The sequence below is a fragment of the Centropristis striata genome, chromosome 20 (genome assembly GCF_030273125.1).
Source record: "Centropristis striata isolate RG_2023a ecotype Rhode Island chromosome 20, C.striata_1.0, whole genome shotgun sequence".
Classification (NCBI taxonomy): Eukaryota; Metazoa; Chordata; class Actinopteri; order Perciformes; family Serranidae; genus Centropristis; species Centropristis striata.
In genome coordinates this window covers 6,413,587-6,435,669 of record NC_081536.1, presented here as the reverse complement: position 1 = coordinate 6,435,669, position 22,083 = coordinate 6,413,587, and the positions used below count along the sequence as shown (strand labels likewise).

General features: G+C 39.0%; 1 protein-coding gene across 5 annotated transcripts in view; it reads left to right on the top strand.

The window, feature by feature from the left end:
• The window catches only part of klc1b (kinesin light chain 1b), a 32,699-nt gene that overhangs the window by 5,749 nt on the left and 4,867 nt on the right, over positions 1 to 22,083 (top strand). For 2 of the 5 annotated variants that reach the window (XM_059359769.1, XM_059359770.1), the window contains exons 2-14: positions 2,241 to 2,511; positions 3,179 to 3,409; positions 4,507 to 4,585; positions 5,137 to 5,365; positions 5,455 to 5,542; positions 6,136 to 6,237; positions 6,792 to 6,965; positions 8,467 to 8,566; positions 10,014 to 10,066; positions 10,362 to 10,429; positions 11,785 to 11,893; positions 12,334 to 12,486; positions 21,671 to 21,801. In XM_059359769.1, the coding sequence (XP_059215752.1) occupies positions 2,263 to 2,511; positions 3,179 to 3,409; positions 4,507 to 4,585; positions 5,137 to 5,365; positions 5,455 to 5,542; positions 6,136 to 6,237; positions 6,792 to 6,965; positions 8,467 to 8,566; positions 10,014 to 10,066; positions 10,362 to 10,429; positions 11,785 to 11,893; positions 12,334 to 12,486; positions 21,671 to 21,801 (1,766 nt within the window). In that variant the 5' untranslated portion in view covers positions 2,241 to 2,262. Of the gene's footprint in view, positions 1 to 2,240; positions 2,512 to 3,178; positions 3,410 to 4,506; positions 4,586 to 5,136; positions 5,366 to 5,454; positions 5,543 to 6,135; positions 6,238 to 6,791; positions 6,966 to 8,466; positions 8,567 to 8,763; positions 8,885 to 10,013; positions 10,067 to 10,361; positions 10,430 to 11,784; positions 11,894 to 12,333; positions 12,487 to 17,020; positions 20,030 to 21,670; positions 21,802 to 22,083 lie in introns of those variants that run through there. The other 3 variants (XM_059359772.1, XM_059359771.1, XM_059359773.1) reach the window with 3 other exon arrangements.

The following is a 22,083-nucleotide window of genomic DNA, read 5'->3' as shown; positions in this document are numbered from 1 at the left end:
CTGTGATTACATGATGTGACATGCATGACATCACAGGAGGGAAGTAATTAATGGATACTAACAACAGACCCAGTCGGATGTGTCGTCTGTGTTTCTGCCAGTGCAAGTGTCAGCGGTGAATCCGAGCCAGGGTCAACTCAAATACACAAGCATGTTCCCTTTTCTGTAAGAAGAGATCTTGAAGCTAGCAAATTATGATGGGCAGCCACTAGAGCTGCAATGATTAATTACAGAGAAAACGTTCTATAGACAAATAAAATGACTAATCAATGAATTGTGAAAATAATCCTCAGAGTAATTGAATATGTAGCTGCAGTGATTAGTGTACTAACTATTAGTTGGCAGAAAAATCATTGCCAATTAGGTTGATAATTGATTAATTGTTAAAGTGATTTTTCATGCAAAATTGCTGTTTGTTTTTAACAAATATTTTACATATACATACACATACGCGTGTTATTTTTGGTCAAATCTTAAATGAGAACTTTAGAAGTAAGTGCTTTTAATGAAATACCACAATTTTAAGCTCTTATTTTGTTACTTTTTCAGCAATGTTAATCATACAAGATCTGCTAAAGGAGCATCAGAAAGATGGAAATCAGATGATAATGCTTATTTTTACAGTTTCTGGCTATGATAAACTGTATTTGTGGTGATTTTTTTTTTTAAACATGCTTTTGGGTTTTGGGACTCAGAGGGTTGACCCAACATTTAATTGGCATGAATTGGCTGAATATTAAAGAAAAATCTTTTCACTGATTTTGCAGCTATGTTTACTCCAGGTCTCAACAACAGGATTTAACATAGCTGTCATTATCTCCTCTGTTGTTACATTAGAAAGCAAATAGCAGTTTGTTGCAGTTGTTAAGGGCTTTAGTTTGTCTTTTTTATTTTCTCAATAGTCTGCTTTTAGCAGAGAACTGCTGAAATCTAAGTAGCAAAGCAGGGAGCGGCTCACTAATGGTGTAGTATATTTCTCTCTTGGCAGATGGCTCTCAGCTGGTGTTTATCACTGCAAGCCCCCTCATCCTTAACCTCGTATCCTCACTGCTGCTAAAATACAGAATGCACTCACTCAACTTTGCCTGGACACCAGTCGGAAAGGGCAGGGCAGCTTTTTGCACTGACATTTGCACGATGTAGCCAACAGTGACGTGGCTCAGTGAGTCATAGGTTATCTTCAGACTGTTTGGGGGAAAATGGCACATGTTCTATGCACTCACCAAAGGGCTGACATTTCTTCAGAACGCACAATATTATGGAGACCGGAGTGGTGTTGTTTTTCTGTGACTTCTGTGTCCAGCTGTTAGGCTGTATTACTAAGGCTTTTGTCATGTCGTACTCTCCTTGACTCTTCAGCCAGTCATGCAGCCAGCTCTGTTTAGATAGAGCGCTGGCACCAGAAGGCACACACACTGCAGCATCTGTGTGCCCTCTGTTACGCTGCAAGCTGCAGTCCTTCACCCAACCGGAGCTTATTATAGGAGCCAAATCCCAACAGTCTTTCCACCAGAATAATATGTCCCTGTGGCCCTCGGCTATGCATAAAGCCGGCATTATATACACATGTCTTTACTCTGTGTGCTTCCATTCATACAGCCCCGGCAGCTGAGCAGTTCACAAGACTCGGTTTGTGTGTAGTTCATGTGTTTTATTAACAACCCATTACTGTCTTACTGAACAACATACATTCTTAATTTGACAGCTCAAAGGAACGCTGACCTAGCTCTCACATGAAATTTGAATCCCATAGCTCCCCTGTAGTGATATAACATGAGTTCATTACCTCTTTTATGGCTGTCACGCTGCTTGTGGATCATGCTATGAACTCATTAGCAGAGCACAGAAATGACGCATCGTCTGTGAGCATCAAAAGGCGGGGCTCTACACTATCAGCCACGGATATCTTTATAAAGAGAATGGAGAGCGGCCTCTGTCAGTCAACCCAGCAAGGAATGCCTTAGATGGTTTATCGTGTGGATGATAAATTGAAATTGAAGATGCTATCAGTTAAACAGAGGAAAAGTAAAGAGATATGTTGCAGTTCAGCCGAGCTCTCGGGTTCTGTGTTGTGAATTTCAGTGTAAAACAAGCACAGCTGCGTCGTTGGAAGACCGTTATGAAAATGTCCTTTAATGTGGCAGCTGTTACTGTTTAAATTTTTCCCACAGTGTCCAGTGGGTGAGCCTGTTGTAACAGCCGGTTCCCCCTTCTTTTTTTTTTTTTTTCAATCTGTACAGGTTTCCCTGAGCTACATAGAAGATGTCGACCATGGTGTATCCACGGGAAGAGAAGCTTGAGAAGCTCTCTCAGGAAGAGATCATCTCCAACACCAAGCTGGTGATCCAGGGTCTGGAGGCCCTGAAGAACGAGCACAACTCCATCCTCCACAGCCTCCTGGAGACCATCAAGTGCCTAAAGAAGGATGAAGAGGCCAACCTGGTGCACGAGAAGTCCAACCTGCTGCGCAAGTCAGTGGAGATGATTGAACTGGGCCTGGGAGAAGCACAGGTATGATGACTTAATGAGTAGATATAGTTTGGGCACTATGAGCAAAAAAAGAAAATCCAGTGGGTTACAGTTTTTAATAGCAGAACTGTCAGGAGTACATTTTGTATACAGTACAGGCCAAAAGTTTGGACACACCCATCTCATTCAATGTGTTTTTCTTTATTTTCATGACTATTTACATTGTAGATTCTCACTGAAGGCATCAAAGCTATGAATAAACACATATGGAATTATGTACTTAACAAAAAAAGTGTGAAATAACTGAAAACATGTCTTGTATTTTAGATTCCTCAAAGTAGCCACCCTTTGCTTACTAGAATATAAGACATGTTTTCAGTTATTTCACACTTTTTTGTTAAGTACATAATTCCACATGTGTTCATTAATAGTTTTGATGAATTTACAATGTCAATAGTCATGAAAATAAAGGAAAAACATTGAATGAGAAGGTGTGTCCAAACTTTTGGCCTGTACTGTATGTGTTATTTAAGCCACACAGCCATTTGTTACTGTCTTCCACTTTGTGTGTTTCTGCTTCCTCATTCTATCCTGAGCTTGTGTGATGATCATGATTCATTCAGAATCTGCCCCAGTTTGTTCTCTTCTGCTTTGCCGCTACAACACTTTATCCTTTTTTTAAATGTCTTCAATCCTGTCTCCATCCCAGGTGATGATGGCCCTGTCCAACCACCTGAACGCGGTCGAGTCGGAGAAGCAGAAGCTGCGTGCGCAGGTGAGGAGGCTCTGCCAGGAGAACCAGTGGCTGCGGGACGAGCTGGCCAACACCCAGCAGAAGCTGCAGAAGAGCGAGCAGAGCGTGGCCCAGCTGGAGGAGGAGAAGAAGCACCTGGAGTTCATGAACCAGCTCAAAAAATACGATGAAGACGTGTCACCCACTGTAAGTACTCGAAACAATTACAAATTCATCAAGTATCACTATGTGACTAATATAAATCTGGGAGATTGGGTTAATACCATTGATTTTTGAAATTAATTTTAGCATGTTTGTGTGTTGAGGTTAGATCTTCTCATTGTAACAGGATTCTTTAAAATATATTATTTCACTTTAACTGGTTGATTGGATACAAATTGTATTTATTATTAAACTTATCCTGTAAAAGAGTGATGACCGTCTTGTTATCTAAAGCAAAAATGGGAAACACTAATGCAAACCCTGTGTTTTGAACCAACTTTGAACTATTTTTACTTTGAATCTGCCTTAAAATAACTGATTGAACTTCAGTGCAGCAAACTGTCAATGATACTCGATACAGGAGAAAAAAGCTGCGTTGTCTTCCGGGAATGAGCCTTTCTGGTCAGCTCCTCATTGATCCAACGGTTGGGATGAATGGCTGTATATTCTGACCTTATTCTTAGTCACAAAAAGAGGCTCTAATAGCCCGTATCCATCAACTGCTTTTGTGCAGAAATCCATCCTGCCATTACCTTATTCATGCCCTAGAAGCAGCTTTGTCATTCCCAAGCTTTTAACAGGCTGCTGCCCTAAAGTCCAACTGACATCACATTTAGTCATTTTATCAGAAGGCTGATGTTACTGCTTCATGTGAGGTTTGATGAATAAGACATCCATCTACATAAATGGACACCCAACAGTTTTCCATGTATTGATTCCAAACTAAGGGGCATCAGCATGAAACCAAAAGATACAAAATTGACATTTCTAAGTCATGGTTTCTTATTTTTTCCACAACTGATTGTTGAGCAGATGTTTGTCGTAGTAGACAAAATAATGCAATTTAATTTAATTTGGATTTTAAGAAAAATCTCTTGCTGTCTATGTGGTCCAGTTCATCCTGTCGATAATGAGCTAGTACTGCCCATTGCATATTTGTATGTATGTAACTATAACAAGAGGTATTATTATCTTAAAAGACTCGTTGGCTTGAATCTTTAAAAAGGTAAAAACTACAATGTTGCCACATGGTCATTGGTCTATTAGAGGGTCTGACTGGCAGGTTTGTTTCGTCCTCTCAGCAGGAGGAGAAGGACCGAGAAACACCGAAGGACTCCCTGGACGACCTCTTCCCCAACGATGAGGAGGAGCACGGCCAAAGTAAGAGCAACTGCATTCAGAACTTCAGCAGATTTTATTCCCCCATAACACTTTAAGGTCTCCTAACACTGTTTTTTTTTCTGGGATAGAGGAGTTTGCTGCCAAAACACTAGTCATCATTTAGAATAAAGCGCTTATAATACATGTTTATCCAAAGTTTTTATAGTTTAGGATTAAAACCAATCAATATAAGATTTTTAGAATTGTATTCAGTAAACAGTTAAGATAATATGCATAAATCCTGTTAAAAGAACTCTACAGCACACCTGCTTTGATAGAGGAAAATCTGGCAATTTTGGTCTGTTATTAAGATCATATAGGCGTCCCTCTCAGAGTAAATGAACCCGACAGCCCATCGACATCCAGGGTTGGATAATCTTGTGTCATGCCATTATATACTAATTGAATTATCCCCATAATCTCATTATTCCCTGAAACCACAGTATTGTTTCCATGCAAATGTAGTTTGCGTTATAATCAGGTCAGAGTTTTCTCCCTTTGATGTCCAAGCTGACCTTTGCCCTGTGCGTGTGGCCTCCTGTACCCCACAGTGCAGACCCAGCACAACAGCGCGGCCGTGGCTGCCGCCCAGCAGGGAGGCTACGAGATCCCAGCCCGCCTGAGAACCCTGCACAACCTGGTGATCCAGTACGCCTCCCAGGGCAGGTACGAGGTGGCCGTCCCCCTCTGCAAGCAGGCCCTGGAGGACCTGGAGAAGACTTCTGGACACGACCACCCCGACGTGGCCACCATGCTTAACATCCTGGCCTTGGTCTATAGGTCAGAAATGTCTCCATGTGGGAGCTTTTGCGTGTTTTAATGCCAAATAGTGAGAAGCATTCACCCGGTTGTTCTGTCTCTCCTTGCAGGGATCAGAACAAGTACAAAGAGGCCGCCCATCTGCTCAACGATGCTCTGGCCATCCGTGAGAAAACCCTGGGCAAAGACCATCCTGCTGTAAGACTACACTGCCATTGCCACGGCAACCCTGTCTTCATGTGGACATATCCATGTTAAGAAAGATCAGTTTAGTTATCTGATGTTTGTTTCATAATTGGTGAAAGACTCAGTCAACAGGGAGGCAATAACCACACAGTCTACTATATTTGCTGTTCTTCTGAGTCTGCTGTATGGATTTTTCTTTTCCATCAAAGTATGGATTTTTTTTAACATGTGCCTGCAGGCTTTGAAGTAATCATTCACAACCGCTCACACACATAGCATGAAACAAGCACAAAGTCTTTGCTGTTGGAAGACAACAACCAGGGGGAAATGTACTACCTATTTAATTGCTTTTGTGAAGACATTTGTATGAAATGATTTATGCTGTGGCACCAAAACACTTTGTAAAGCCTAACAGAAGCTATTTAGTGCTAGTCCTCTGCAGTTTGACTTGTAAAGTTACTCATGTCACTCAGTCTGATCATTTAGAATAGTGATAAGTCAATAAACGACGAAACTTCGGATATTTTGAGGCGAAACTGCCACAACGCAAAGAAGAGGCCTTATTCAGGTTTTCCTCTCTCTTTTTTTCTCTCTCTTATTTCCAGGTTGCTGCAACGCTGAATAACTTGGCTGTGCTGTACGGAAAGAGAGGGAAGTACAAGGAGGCTGAGCCGCTGTGCAAGAGGGCTCTGGAGATCAGAGAAAAGGTAGGCCACATCCCTGGATCGCACCAGTAGAGCCGTTCAAAGCAGTGCAATCGAGGCCTCATCTCGAGGCTAAACCAGTGAGCAATTAGTTCATTGTAATAAAGTAATTAACAGTGATAATAATTCCAAAATGTCAGTTGGAGCTACTCTAAAACTAGTGACTATAAATAGGGATAAAGAGCAAATTATGTTCTTAAATTGTCTGTGAAGTTTCCGCTGGGGGCCGTCCCCGTGTTGGAGGAGTTTAATTGAGAGCACAGCTGAAAATGGATTGCAGGCGATGGGGAGCGAGGCAAGAGATGGATAGATAGGAGGCATGACAAAGCTACAGAGCCCAACAGGGTTCAATGAGTCTGCCTGAGAGCTCTATTCTGTACCCTCTCTATTGATCAGCCTTTTATTAGATCTCCTGAGTGTACGCAGCAGGCGGACGTGCAGACTGGTGAAAAGCAGCAACACAACATGAGAGAGATGAGCAAGGAGAAAGCTAAAGGTAGAGGCAGAGACACAGATTTCATTTCAATTCAAAACATTTTCTTCTTGTTTTCCCTCAGGTCCTGGGGAAGGACCACCCAGATGTGGCCAAACAGCTGAACAACCTGGCTCTGCTCTGCCAGAACCAGGGCAAGTACGAGGAGGTGGAGTACTACTACTGCCGTGCCCTGGAGATCTACGAGTGCAGGCTGGGCCCCGATGATGCTAATGTGGCCAAGACCAAGAATAACCTGGTGAGAGACTTGTTGCTATGGAAGCCCATTTCTGCCAGTCACAGAAAACTTCACCTTGTTGGGCCTGTCACCCTAACACCTTTTTTAGGACGATATATTTTCCCAGAAACTATCGCAATAGACGATAGTATTGTTGTATCGATGTTGTTTTAGTTTTATAACGATATTAATGCGTAAAAAGTACATACTTTTCCACAGCAATTCATTTTTAAATCTCGAGAATATTAAACATTGGAATTAAAATGTGGAAAAAAAATATTAAAATATCCTGGATAAATAAAACATAAATAAATAAACTACAACCAAAACAAATAAAACAGGCTTTCAGGATCCGTTAACAAAACATTGCAATGAGATAATCATTATCTATTATATTATTTTCTTATTAAAATAACATATAAACAGCTGGAATGGCTGCTTGGGAAATACATTTTTTTGGCAATTCGTGCTCCCTGTCAAACATTTACACCATTACTTTAAACACAACACAAAAAAAACACAAAAAGTCACGCATGTAAACAACAAATTATTGAGTCCAGAAAAATTGTGTCCATTTTTATATAACGCATGATAAGTTGTTATAGTAATTATGGTGACAGGCCTACACCTTGTGATGAAAAATAGGATAATGAGAAAGTTTTTAGAAATAATGACTTGGTTTCTTAAAATCATAACTTAGTACCCCAAAATAATAAGAAACTTTAAAAATAAAGATACAAAGTCCTTATTTCAATTAAGTTTCTCATTAAAATTACTTACAGGATCCTTTTTTTTGTCATTACAATGGCTGAAAAGTGCTTTTCCACTACTACAATAGCTTTTTGTGCTCCTTTTTCCTCTACTTTCAAACCCTTTCACTTCCATACAAGACATTTATTTTGAAAGAATAACAGCCTCTATTGAACTTTGAATGTACCAAGGTAAACGCAGGCACAGAGTAGTTTTATTGTGAGCAGAGTTACTCATTTGTTCTGTCAATCTCAGTGTCTCTGTGAGGGCGTTCGGTATGTAAACTGTAACGGCTATTTGCCTGCAAAGCTTCCACCTGAAATGTCTCAAACATTGTATTCAACTGATGGTTTTCAGGTTTGCACTGTGGCTGGCTTTACAAATGGGCCACCATGTTTTTCAACAGGCTTTTTTGAAATAAAAGTTATGAAAGGCAGCTGAATAAAATACTCTTTCAGCACAAGCATCATCATCTACCGAGTTGTTTATAAAGCAGCTTTGTTTCAGTTAGCCTCGCTAACAGGGTTTAATGCCACTAGTTGTTTATCTGCTGCCTTGCTTCTCCTCCTTTCTGCTTGTGTCCTGTCTCACTGATGATGGAGAGACTGCATGGAGACAGTAAGAGACGCTCTGTGCCACTAAATCATTTTTCATGAGTCACAGTGCGCTGCAGAAATATGCAGACAGACTGCTCCTGCTCTCTCAGGGGACACATTGTGAGTCAATACACCCATCTGATCCAACACTAAAATGTGCTTTCTTTCCTTTTCAGGCGTCCTGCTTTCTCAAACAGGGGAAATACAAGGAGGCTGAGATTCTGTACAAAGAGATTCTGACTCGTGCTCATGAGAAAGAGTTTGGATCCGTTGATGGTAAGGCCTCATAGAGATATTGTAGTTTCTAGTATATGGCAGCACATGGTGCAAAGGTTATTTGCTGTGGTTGAGATCAACCTAGAAGCACAATAAAGAGACAATTATCCCAAATGGTGGTGGGTCACATCAAACTTCGCCTAAGAATATATAGATTAGATTTGTTTTTTTTTGTTGTTTTCAACTTTGCTCCACAGATGGAGGAGGGATGGTTAAAAAGTGGACCATGTTCTAAGCAGGACCTTCACCACTCAGAGGACACAGAAAAAAAGAACCTAAACAAACTTTTTAAAGAATAAAGAGTTTGCTTCTCTGAAAGATGAACTCTGGCAATTTTCTTCTCTTTTAGTTTAAATTAAGCTTTCTGTTGGCTTTCCTCCAAGGATTAGATTGACTGCTTTGAAAATGGAATGAAAGGGACTCGGCACAATGCTCCGCTGTGATGCTATTTATGCATAAACATCCCACAGTTTACTGAGAGGTTTATTTTTCATGTGTCACTTAACTTGACAATAGCGCTCAGATATTTTTAAACCTGTTGGAGAGTTGAAGGTTAAGTGAAGCAGCACAGCAGCATTAAGCAGCGACAGTTTGTGTCGCTGGGAATTTAAAAAACACCCAAATATAATGGTTTATATTTCATTGCAAGCAAATGGTGTTAAATGTATTTTAATTTTGAGCTATAGGTGCTTTGTTTATGTGTTTCGAAAACATTTTATGAGTCTGTTGCATAATCTTTTTATCTGCAAATTGTGTGTGTGCCTTTTTAAATGGCATAGATTAAGCCTCTTTAACTTGCTTAGGTCTATGTACAAGAAGAACATTTAATGTTGCATTTAGAGTGTGTTCTGTATTGTATGGAAGCCATTTCTGCCCGTAAAAGAAAAAAACAAGATGACAAGTTAACCATGTGTTGAAAATAAAGAGCCATTATGAGAAACGTTCTAGAAAGGACTGTAGTATCTCAGAATAATGACTTGGCATCATTAGTTTGCAATGCAAAGTCATTATTTTAAGATACAGAGTCTTTATTTTGTGCTGCTAAGTCATTATTTTGCAATGCAACATGTTATTTCGAGACATTTGTTTGTTAAAATGACTTGGAAGATCTTTTTTCCATCACATTGAAGGGTGTCCATAGTACTAAGATCTTTTTACCTTTGGGGAAGGATCTGCAAAAAATAGTTAATTCAAAACAAATGTATTTTTTCTGAACCAGTCATTTACCAGCCTTTTCTTGTATTTGTGTAGCCAAATTCATAGAAATAATCCAATGTATCCTTGCCTAGACACAGCTATATTTGACAGACTAATAAACAAACTGAACCATAGAGTGGCTGATTTCACTGTTCTAGTCAGAGCCGTCATGAATGGTTGCTTCAATGAAACCATTTTGCAGTGGTGTTGTGCTGTATGTAGACCACCTCTCCTGTCTCTCTGTCTGCAGCTGAAAACAAGCCCATCTGGATGCACGCAGAGGAAAGAGAGGAGATGAGCAAGGTGAGGGCTTTGTGTAATCCACCTCATGTCATTCTGAACAAAAGCAAAACAAATATTGAATAAGAGAATAAAAAGGTGTCAAATGAAAGGTCGTAACATGGAAACTGGGTCTGTTTATTTCACTTCCTGGAAAGTGAAACAAGGTCCTTTTTTCCATTCTCTTTCTTTCACACACTATAAGCCCCTGTGGGCATATAATAGTTGTATGTAAACACAGGAAAAATGCTGCTGATCCAGTTCAAAGCACCACCCTTCACGCCCTTTTCTCTTCCTCCTCTCCCTTATTTACTTCCAGGGCAAGCACAGAGACAACACTCCATACGGAGAGTACGGAGGCTGGTACAAGGCCTGCAAAGTCAACAGGTGAGCATGATAAGCATGTTTTTACAGCTCGGTCATAAATGAACACGCTTGATAAAGGCCAGAGATTAATGTCCTTACTTTATATATTGTTTCATAAGTGTGTGAAGTTCAATGGTGGAAAAAGTACTAATGCCACACTGAAATTACTCCACTACAAGTAAAAGTCCTGCATTCAAAACTTACTTAAGTTAAAGTATCAGCATCAAAATGTACTTAAAGTATCAAAAGTAAAACTACTTGTTATGCAGAATGGACCCACTCAGATTGTTTTATATATTCTAAATATATTATTGGGTTATTTGTATTGATGCTTTTATGTCAGCAGTGTTTTAATTTTGTAAAGACGGGGCTCATTTAACTACTCAATATATTCTTATAAGATTTAATTTTAAAGAAAGTCTAAGCGCTTTAAATTGATCTTGTTTTTATGTTAAATCTCGACCTGTAAAGTAACTAAAGCTGGCAGCTAAATATAGCGGAGTAACAAGTACAATATTTGCCTCAAGAAGTAGTGGAGTAGAAGTAAAAAGTTACATAAAATGGAAAATCCTTAAGGAAGTATAAGTACCTCAAAATTTTACTGAAGTAAAATACTTGAGTAAATGTACTTAGTTACTTTCCACCACTGGTGAAGTTAATATATTTGTATATAAATCTTTTTTTTTCTGTTTTTCTTCAAAATTATCATTAGTTTTCAAGTAGTTTTTTTAATCCAGTTTATAGAGTTTGCTTGTACTACAGTATCTAACATGCCAATTTGTTAGGATCAAATGATTCCTCACTTGACCTTTGGGTAAATATTGGTGTTCCTATCTTAGTTTGGTTTAGGATTAAGTACAAAAAGCTTTCAATAGAAAAGACAGTAATTACAGTGCAAGTCTGAAAGACTTATTCAGAGTCCTCGACCTTCTTAAACGAATAAAGAAGATGACAATATTACTCATCAAAAACAGAGCAAAATAAGCAAAAAAAAACAAAGAGCACATAGCACAAGCAGTATTTATACACAAAACACACAAGCAAGCATAAACCATTGTAAAGAAGAGTGAAGAAAAAGAAAAGAGAGAAACAGGAAAAACAAACCTAGAATAAGCTGATATGTACCACCAACTGAATGTTCAAGATGAAATGAGAAATTTCAAAGGAAGATTAGGATTTCAGTGTCATTCAGTAAATTCCATAACTCTGCACCTCTAAATCTAACATTTGATGTCTTGATGTGCGACAATAAGGTGAAAAGAAATTACATTCGCCCCGTTGAATATAACTGAAATGCAATTTTAAAAAAGCAATATATCTGGGAGCCTGCAGTTCATGATGAATTTAAACATAAACAAGCATGTCTCACTGCCCAGCCCTACAGTGAACACCACCCTGAGGAACCTGGGGGCCCTGTACCGCCGGCAGGGCAAGCTAGAGGCTGCTGAGACCCTGGAGGAGTGCGCTGTGAGGTCCCGCAAGCAGGTCAGCAGCATTTTTCTGAACTGATAATCTCTGTTTGTGCATGCAGATAACTTATCAGTTCCTGTTTCTGCAAATTTCTTAAATATGTCCCCCCAAAAAAATCTCATGATATTTCTCTCCCTTTCTCTGCAATGCTATGGATCCAGAGCAACACAGTAAGTGGTTTGTCTCTGATAACTGATAGCCCCCCCATAGAGCCTCCACCTCAGTCCTCTAACACCACTCCCATCTCACACACATTTTCAAATGTCCCCTTGTCTCTGTGATGCCACCGTGACAGAAAAGCATCAGAAAACATCCCTTTAATACCTCCATGTAACTCTACATTCTCATCTTTATCAACACGCTAAGGTTTGCCTCCGAGCTAGTTCTAATAATCGCACATTTGTTTGTTTGTTTGTTTGTGTGTGTGTGTCGTCCCTGTGTGTTATTCTCACCAGGGCATCGACCCCATCCACCAGACACGCGTGGTGGAGATCCTGAAGGATACAGACGGCGACAGGCGGAGGAGCAGGGACAGCCTGAGCAGCGTTAAGTACGAGAGCGGCTCTGAGACCGGCGAGGAAGTGAGTATGGGCGTGGAGTGGAACGGGGTGAGTACAAATCCACTACAGTCGAGTAAACACAGCCAGTGACCTCAGTGGAGGAACAAGGTGGAGAATTTTGGACTGGTACAGAACATCCTACAAATTAATAGAATTGAAAATTAAAACATAAAAGACAGTTTTCTGGATTAGTGCAGTGAGATGACCAGTGATTTAGAAACGGGGCTTTTGAATTGGCACAAGGAAGTGAACTCTTACGCCTCCTGTGCTAACATTTAGTTTGCCAGTCAGGAAGCTCCACTAGACGATGCACCTCACAGGAAGCTCAGGAAACCCTCTCCTCACTGTGGTCAAACTGCACAAAAGCAAAAATGATTCATTGCTGCATGGCCAATTTAATTATGTCAGTGTTGCACATCATCAGTGTTGAATATAAGTGACTTTATATAGTAGTTTTATTGAATGTAAGACTTTGCACAACCTGCTTCTTTACAACATTATTTTGATGCACATCTGTACCAGTCCATTGACTCCTGCAGCTGTGTCTTGTTCCTCTTATGAGGTCGACCTGGAAATCTTATACCAAAATGTAAAGCTGATTGAGTGTCTTGGCATGCTGACCTGTTGTTTTTGACAGCATCTGAGTTTGCTTCGGACTAGATGTTCATGTTTTTTTTTTGTCGTCCATTTGCTTGACAGTGAAGTGTCTCGTTTTAATAAGTGGTTTGTTCTGCTGCCAATGCTTCTGCACAAGTGGAGCGGCAACAAAAAGGCACAAGCTCATTCTGTGGCACGCTGGCAACTAATGAAATATTCATTTGTGGACCAGCGGATACAGCTGTCGAAATCCCTATTAGGATATCTCATGTTTCTGCTATTATACACAATTGACAGGGTTCCCAATATCCTTGATGCGTATCCGTCTGCACAGTAAACTGGGCAGTGATATGTAATGGTTCATCCTGCTGTTTTATTGCTTCATTATAACGTCCACGCTGGCTGTGTCTCAACAGTCGTTAGTGTCATTTTCACCGCAGGGCTTTTTATTTTCTGCACAGTGTTACCCATTGGTCCTATCACCCCTGCCCTCATTATTAAAGGGATGGTTTGGATTTTTTAAAATGTTGTTGTATGAGGTGCTTATCCATAGTCAGTGTATTACTATGATAGATGGCAGTCCGCACAGAAAAGTAGGCATGAGTACTGACATGGAAGCTAAGCAATTTACTTCCATGAACTGGGGCAACAGCAAAATGTATTTTAGCACTAAAAATAGGCTTTCAGTTTTATTCTATATGTAGTATATTTCTCCCATTTTTCCTTGTTATTACACAGCCTTCAATGGCAGGGAAATTAAGCAGTTACATTCATCAATGCTTTTTCCAAAGCCATTAGACTCCATTGACAAAAATAGCTATTTTGGCTTGCAGAACACAGGAGTTTCTGGTTTATTACAGGCACAATCAGTTTTTTTTTTTGAGTTATTGTGTGACTTTGGTGTTTTTAAATGGTTCGTTTGGATTAACTAAAGTGACACAATGACACAAACCATCTAACCAATCAAAGTGTGGTAGGCTAGCAACTGCTGTGTCCTGCAGGGTAAAATTGCTGTTTTTGTCAATGGATTGTGGTGACTTTGAACAGAGTTTAGATGCATACAATGACTTCAGTTCCCTGTTGGAAAGGGCTATCTAATGGCAAGGGTAAGCAGTGAAAATATATGTTAAATATAGCGTACGCTTACCCTTTTAAAAAAACAAAAAAAGGTTAAAATATGTTTTGCTGCTGCCCTATTTCTGTGGATCACAACCTACAGTCATGGAAAAAATGATTAGACCACCTTTTGTTTTCTTTAATTTCTTGTTCATTTTATTGCTTGGTACAACTAAATGTACATTTGTTTGGACAAATATAATGATCATTTATATAGTGATAACAACAAAAATAGCTCATAAGATATCTTGCTGATATCTAGCCATTTTCCATGGTTTTCTTGATAATAACCAAAATCATTATCAAGAAAACCATGGAAAATGGCTAGATATCAGCTTTTAAATTAATTAAAATAAAATAAAAAAATCCTTCTGATTCTAACTTGACTTGACATTTTGAGTCAAAATAATAAGGTTGTTACTTAATAGTGAGGGTACAATTAAATTACCATTATATTTGTCCAAACAAATGTACCTTAAGTTGTACCAGGCATTAAAATGAACAAAAAATTGAAGAAAACAAGGGTGGTCTAATATTTTTTCCATGACTGTACTCTGGGTAGGTACTTCATATGAACCATCCCTTTTAAAGAGGTCGGTGCAGAAAACATGATATTCAGTGTAGCGGTGTATGCAGTTAAATAAACACTGCTTCACTGCACTGCTTGAAGCCCTCTGGTGACGCTAACATAAGCCAGAGGGCAGAACGGTGCCAGCAGAAATGCCTCGTCTGAGCCTGTGCCTCTCCCCTCACTTAAGTGCAGCCACGCCCTTCACTGCACCCAACCCAGTCCAAACATGCATGTAGCAACGGCCGCCTGCTGGGCTCCCCCTTAACATGCACACTAATGGACCATGTGTGTTCACTGTGTCTTCACATGGTCGATAAATGTCTGTTAACACTGCTGCTCTCTCTGAGTAATATTAAGTAGAAAGGTGGGGTTTTTTCGTTTGCTGGCTGTTGGTGTGAATGTGAATGCTTCTTTACACACACGTTCATAAGCATAACACAGCTACTCAAAACCGCTTCACTCCAGCAAATGCTGCGGCATGCATTTTTCATCCAAGTGTGCACCTGTTTGTGTTTGAAACACGTGATGGCACTTCATTATCCATGTCACGACCATAGCAGTAGAAATTAAATGAACAGTCAAGCAAAAAAATGCACTAAAGATTTTTTTGAATAAGCTTTTGACTAAAAGATTGCATTAACATATTCCATCCATCCATTCATTTATGAAGCTGCAAACGTGTAACTACAACTTGTTGTGTTTTTAGAAAATAGGCTTGTAAAGTCTGCTTGTGTGTAGTTATTTGCTGAGAGATGATGTCATAGGCAACTATCTTTCAGCTACTGTAGAGCTTTGCCCAAACATGTCTCCACTCTGCTCTCAGAGAGTCTGAGGGTGAGTGGTTTACACACTCCTACAGCTGATCCTGACTTCAAAATTATGTTTGAATAAACACCTGCTGTTTCATTATTACATTACTAAGATGGGACAAATTTAAGTGCCACTTTACAGGAGCTCATTTGCTTACTTTGTGTTGAACAAGTGGAGGTATACAGGCACCTAACACTGAGGAGGTGGCAGCTAATTAGTGGTTGTGTTTAGGTTAATTGGTGGTATGTGTGCATGATTGAATTTACAAGTATGTTTGTGTCTGCAGTTGCTTCGCGCTCTCAGCTAGACGCTTCAATGTGCTGTGCCTGTTTGCATGTTTTCTAGATTTCATCCTTTGCCTTTTTTTCCCCTTTTTCCACATGTCACTAATCTACTTCCTTGTTGATTACTCTTGCCATGACAACCAATCAGCCTGTCAATCAAATTTCCTTTTCTCGCTCAGTGGATTGTACTCTCCCTCTTGAACTCTCATTCCACACAATACGCTTGGGTGGGTTTTAGTGATGTAATAGATAGGCCAGATGATTATTCTTTAGTCATAAAGGGAACAGTCAGGGCAAGCTGAGGCCAGTACAGCAGATCAGGTTTTCATTAGATTTTTATCTTAGGTTTGGGCTGCACGATTAGCATTTTTATTTATTTATTTATTTTAAAAATGCAATTTGGAGGTGCTATATCTGTCAAAGCCAAAAAATGTAGCAAAATACCAAACCTAATGAAGTATTGTGGTGCTGTAGAGATGTTCGACAAAATCTACAAATCTTTTTCTACAGACCAAGGAAAGAATCTTTATTTAATAGAGATTCTCAAATAAAACCAAACATTATCATTTTAATATGTTTTTCAATGAAAAAATATGAGAATAATGACACGAATCCTGATCTTTCCCTCCAATATCGTAAATCATATCATCCAGAACAATCACAGTCAGGTATTTTTTTTTTTTTTCAGCCCTATCTTGTTTCTGCAGGAATTTCAAAATGATTAACTCTAGGATGTGATTCAAAACGTCAGTCCCAGTTATCGTCAGTGTAATGGCTTTATCAGCGCGCGCCTTTCACTGCTGATGATTGCAGATGTCCCACATCTGCAGTGCACAGTCACTGGCTGGACACAGTTTGCCAAGTTCAGAGTGGAGAGGAGAGAAAAATACAGCTGAGTCACAGTGACTGCAACCACCAACCCACTGCATCACTGACCTGCTTGTTGTAGTGCAGCCGTAATGTTTCACAGAGAAGGGCAGCTCCTGTGCTGCTGGTTTTTATACATCATTTCTGTTTGCGTAGGCTCCTTAATACAGTAAACTTGTGCAGTAAAGATCATATTAGTGTAGTTAAGCGTAGAAAAAAAGGGATAAAGCTCAGATTCAGCAGTGTGTAGGTGTCCAGCGTAGGAAGCCCATCCCAAAGCTCTTAATCTTACAATGTGTGCCATTTTTGTCTGTTTCTCTCTTTTCTCTCTTATCAGGCCTAAGCCATCAAGATTATTCCTCCATCCTTCTCTTCTTCCCCAACACAATAGCAAAAGGATGTGTGTTGTCGTTCCCTCTGGCCTTCTCTGTCCCAACAACAGCTCCTCTACCATTCCCGGTGCCCCCCCTCCTCCGGCAGAGACTCAGAAAGCCCCCTCGCGGTTGTCATCTGTCACGCTGTTCAACTGACAACTTCTGGGGACGTTTGGTCTTCTCATCTCTGCTGCTCTCTTTTGTTTCCTTCTCTTCCTTTCACTCTCTCTCTCTTTCTCTCTCTGTCCCTTTCCTCTCACTAACCTTGTGTCGTCCACCACGTCGGAAAAATCGTTACTTCAACTCTTTCTCTCACTTTAAAAAGAAAACGTCATCGTGTGTGAAACCTTTTTCCCTGTGAGGAAGCCACTCGCACATTTTTTCCTCTCGCCAACACCCATTTGTAATTTTTCATAGGTGCATAGTAGATTTATTTGGCTGGATAAGAGGAGCAGGAGAGTAATTTATTGTGAGAGGGCAAAAGATGAAAGATTTTGAGGATCAGTGTCACCTTTTGACTGCAGCTCCAGACATCACTCGCACCCACAGTCAGACAAATGTTACAATCACTATAGAGTCACTATGTTACAAAATGACTCTTTTCCACAGTTGCTCTGCATTGGTCTCAATCTGAATTTGTTTGCACTCACAGTCTGATTATACAAGTGAAAGTTGACCTCAAAGCTGGCTTCCAACCTGGTGCCTGTATTTAGCCCTTATTTAGTTTTTCTGTTATTTTAAAGAAAGGTATTAATTTACCATCAGTTATGGAAGCCCATTACTGCCAGTAAAAGAAAAATATAAGTATGATTAAAACAAAGCCTTGTGATGGGAGAAAAAAAAGGTCTCGTCTCATAACAATGAGGAACTTTCTCAAAATAACTAGTTGGTATCTCTAAATTATGACTTGGTAGAAACCCTCTCAATAATGACTTACTTATCTTGAAATAACGAGAAACTTTCTTAAAAGATAATAAGTTGTTTATGCTAATCAGGGTTCATCCAAATCCTTGAAAGTCTGGAGTCTTATTTGTTTTCAAGGTCAGGAATATACTTGAATCTGAATATCCTCCTGAAAGAAATGCTTGATTTTAATAATCTGGTGTCGACACAATCACTCATGTAAACCAATTTTTTTTATTTTTATATTTGAATTAAACTAATTTTCTTGTGTTTACTCATCATTTATAGCGAAATAAGACCTCCGTTGATGCTTTTCCTTTGACAGTTAGTGAGCAGTAAATAATCATGATCAAAACTACAATCAAGGTTAATATGAACAGCTGGTTAGATAAATTGATTGCGCTGGGTATAAAGGAGTTCTGTTAAATCTATTTTTTACAACAAGCTGTTTAGATGTGATGATAAAGCCTTCAGGAGTCTGGCAATTTCTGGTTTAGGTACCTTGAAAGTGCTTAAAAACTGCTTGAATTTTACTCTTAAAAAGCTGTAAGAAACCTGATTAATGAAGAAAGGCCGGTTGAATCTGCGGCCAAACTAAAAGTCTGGGATAGTTTAATTTTTGGCGGCAAATTGTGATCAGTAATTACTCACAGCCAATCAGGCAAAATCATCCTGTGACATGTTGAGTTATGCTACAAAGAATTTCTTCCCGTAAGTTATTATTAAGAAAAAAATTCTCATTATCATGACACACAGGATTTTATTATTTTTTTATCACATTGGCAGAAATGGGCTACCATATCTAGATGATTACTTTTTTAACTATTTTAACAATTTTGAGATCAAATGCCTGAACAGTTTGGAAACAAATGGTACTGTATTATTTCACATGCTAATCAAAAATCATTTCTTTCTGACTTTTGCTGCCTCGTGTGCGGGAAAATGAGAAGGGAGCATTGCCAATTTTTTTTTGTTTATATAGATCTATTTCCTTTTCATTTCAATTTTCTATGATTTTGTTTACATTTTTTTTTTAATGTCTATTATTTTGTGGCTGAATATTAAGGCAGTAGTTTGCCGTAGTGTTGCTTGCTGTGAAACACCAGAAGGGCCAACATCAGTTGACAGCAAATTGCTCGGATCACAGCAATCACTGTTGTTGCCATGGTAATTCATTTTCAAGTCGCTCTTAACTGGCGTCAGTGTCCTTGGTTTGATGGAGTATTCATACAGGCTCTACGCTGGTACAATATGTACACAGCAGCTTGCATTTACAAAGGGAATTAGCAACATTTTGGCTGATGCTGGAAAGACCACCCGGAGCTTCGTTGATTTCAAAATAAAGGACGTAAATGCCCAGAATTGCCTTTTCATTTGTCGGTGCAGGAGTAGAAGCTAGTGTTATAATTGAATGGAAGCCTGGATTCCACAGTAGTGTTAGTGTGTAATTGTGTATGTTTTGGTGGTACAGTCACGGTGCCCACTCTGGCTATGGATACTGTGTTTTGAAAACAAAGCTTAATGGAGTGTGTTGCCTTTTTTTTTTTCTTACACAGTTGTTTGCAAGTAAACATTTTTGGTGAATCATGTTTTTAGACACCGAAAGTACAGTGCGAGTGTTTCCTCAAGATCAACATGTTATTTCAGATGTTTAACTAACTGAATGTAAAATGACTTTAACATCTTTAAAGTGTAATTGTAGGCTGTATTTATAGATTTGACAAGTGCATTCACTTATACGGCTTTTCGGTATGCTACTTGCCTTGATTCTTCATTCCTTCCAACGAGTACACCTATACTTCTAATGCAACTCTGAACAAAACAAATTGACTATGTACATCACATAATTATGACAATATTGTTGTGTTAGTGGAATGCTTATTTATTGAACTGTCTATTCTTGACATATATAGTGTGACTTCAGTTTCCTAAAGTGGAAGAACATAAATGGTAAGGTCTATAAGCACTATCTTAGTAAGTAGGACTGCATTATATTTACCATTCTGCATTGTGAAGATTATTGCATCAACTCTTGTTGGTATTCTCAAATAAAGTTTTTCATTTGTGAACTTTTGTCTTTTCTCTGGAGACGTCTGTTTTGATGCGCCTTCAGTGGAGATTCTTTTAGGTTTCATCTGTCTGCAGAGCCATTCGGTGGAACAAAAACATTTAGTTTCTGGCAGATGCATCTTATTTACCCACAGCCCCCCCTGCTGGTGATATGCCTACATTGCATTATGATGATTACACCTCAAACACTGTTTATACAGCGTTTTGTTTGTGTTTCACCAAACCCAGAGGACGTTACACACATTGTTTACTGCTTCAACGATAATTAAAACACAGTAATCTAAAAATGAATGGATGGATGGTTTATGCACTTTTTAAATAGGATAAAAAGCTTTCAGTTTGATTCAGGGTTCCTACAGGTGCTGGAAATCCTTGAAAACACCACATTAAAAAAGTCAAGTGTTTTCTAGGTTTGAAAAGTGCTTGGAACTGCTTGAAATTTAGTTTATATAGGATGCCAGGACTTAGAAACAGATGGTACATTCTGAAACATAAAACTTAATGCTGATATGAAAGATGATTTCGCTTGTGTGTATCACAATATAATCTAATTTCACATGATGAAGAAATTATATAATCAGTGTATTGTATATATTTTATGTATTGTATATGGTGTGTTATTTATGACAGCTTTGAGGAGCTTGAAAAGCTTGAAAATGGACCTTAAAAATCCTGTTAAACACACAATATGCAGAAGAGCTGCTATGTGACCAACAGAAGGCTAACTTTAAAAAAAATTAACAGATTGATTATAAAAAGCTTGAGATTCATTATTGTCTTTATCTACTTTGATCTGTAAATTGTGATAATATAACATAACTCAAAGGAATTCAGTTTGCTGTCACATCAGACAGAGAAATGCAGCAAATTCCCCTAATTTAGATGCCAAAAGATGCTTTAAAAATCATATAAACTATTAACGGATCATCAGAATAGTTTCTGATTATCTTTCATTAATCAATTAGAAGGCCCTCAGTGAGTGAAGATTTCTGCCAAGGCCAAATGCCAAAAAGTCTCGCAATGTTAACGCAAGTAAAAAATAATTTGTGTACCCGCCCTGCAATTTGGATCTGCTCCAAAATTGATTGGGTTCTTTCTTGGTCCATGCCACACCCTTCTAACAAAGTTTCATAAAAAGTGGGCCATTCGTTTTTCTGGAATCCTGCTGACAAACAAACCAAAGCGAACTGAAAATATTCTTCTTGGTGCGGGTAATAGACTCTAGTTACTAAAGGTGTAACTTTACTTTATGGTTACATGATGATAAAAATGATGTGTCAACAATTATGTTGAAATGTCAGTTATCAGAAAATGAAATGATGCTAGCATTGCGTGCCTCACCTCATTAATTGCCGTAAAGAATGTAATGCTTTTTAACTGCTCTTAAATTGTCTTTTTCTTCTCTTATTCTATGTTTTAACTGCATTCTCAACCGCTGTATGTTTTTAATGAAATTCTGTATCTTTACGGTGAGCCAAAGGCAAATTTCCATCATGGTGGATAATAAAGATGTATTGTATTGTATTGTATTGTAAACCTTTTAGACTTGATGATGCTGCCGGACTGCCACCAAACATTCAAGCAAAGAGCAAAAGGATCCAGATGGGGAATAGATGGTTGATGATTGTGTGTGTCTGCAGGACGGCAGTGGAGCCCTCCAGCGCAGCGGCTCTCTGGGGAAGCTCCGGGACGTTCTGCGTCGGAGCAGCGAGCTGCTGGTGAAGAAACTGCAGGGCAACGGACCGCCTGAACCTCGCAGCACCAACACCAAGTAAGAACACAAAAAGTTCTAGATAGGTCTGGAAAATGGCTGATACTCCCTGTTAAAGTTTTTTTTTTTTTTTTTTTTTTTTAAACTTAAATTTTTATTGAAAATGTTCAGCTCCACATGAAAACATCAAAGTATACATATACAGTACAGGCCAAAAGTTTGGACACACCCATCTCATTCAATGCATTTTTCTTTATTTTCATGACTATTTACATTGTAGATTCTCACTAAAGGCATCAAAACTATGAATGAACACATATGGAATTATGTACTTAACAAAAA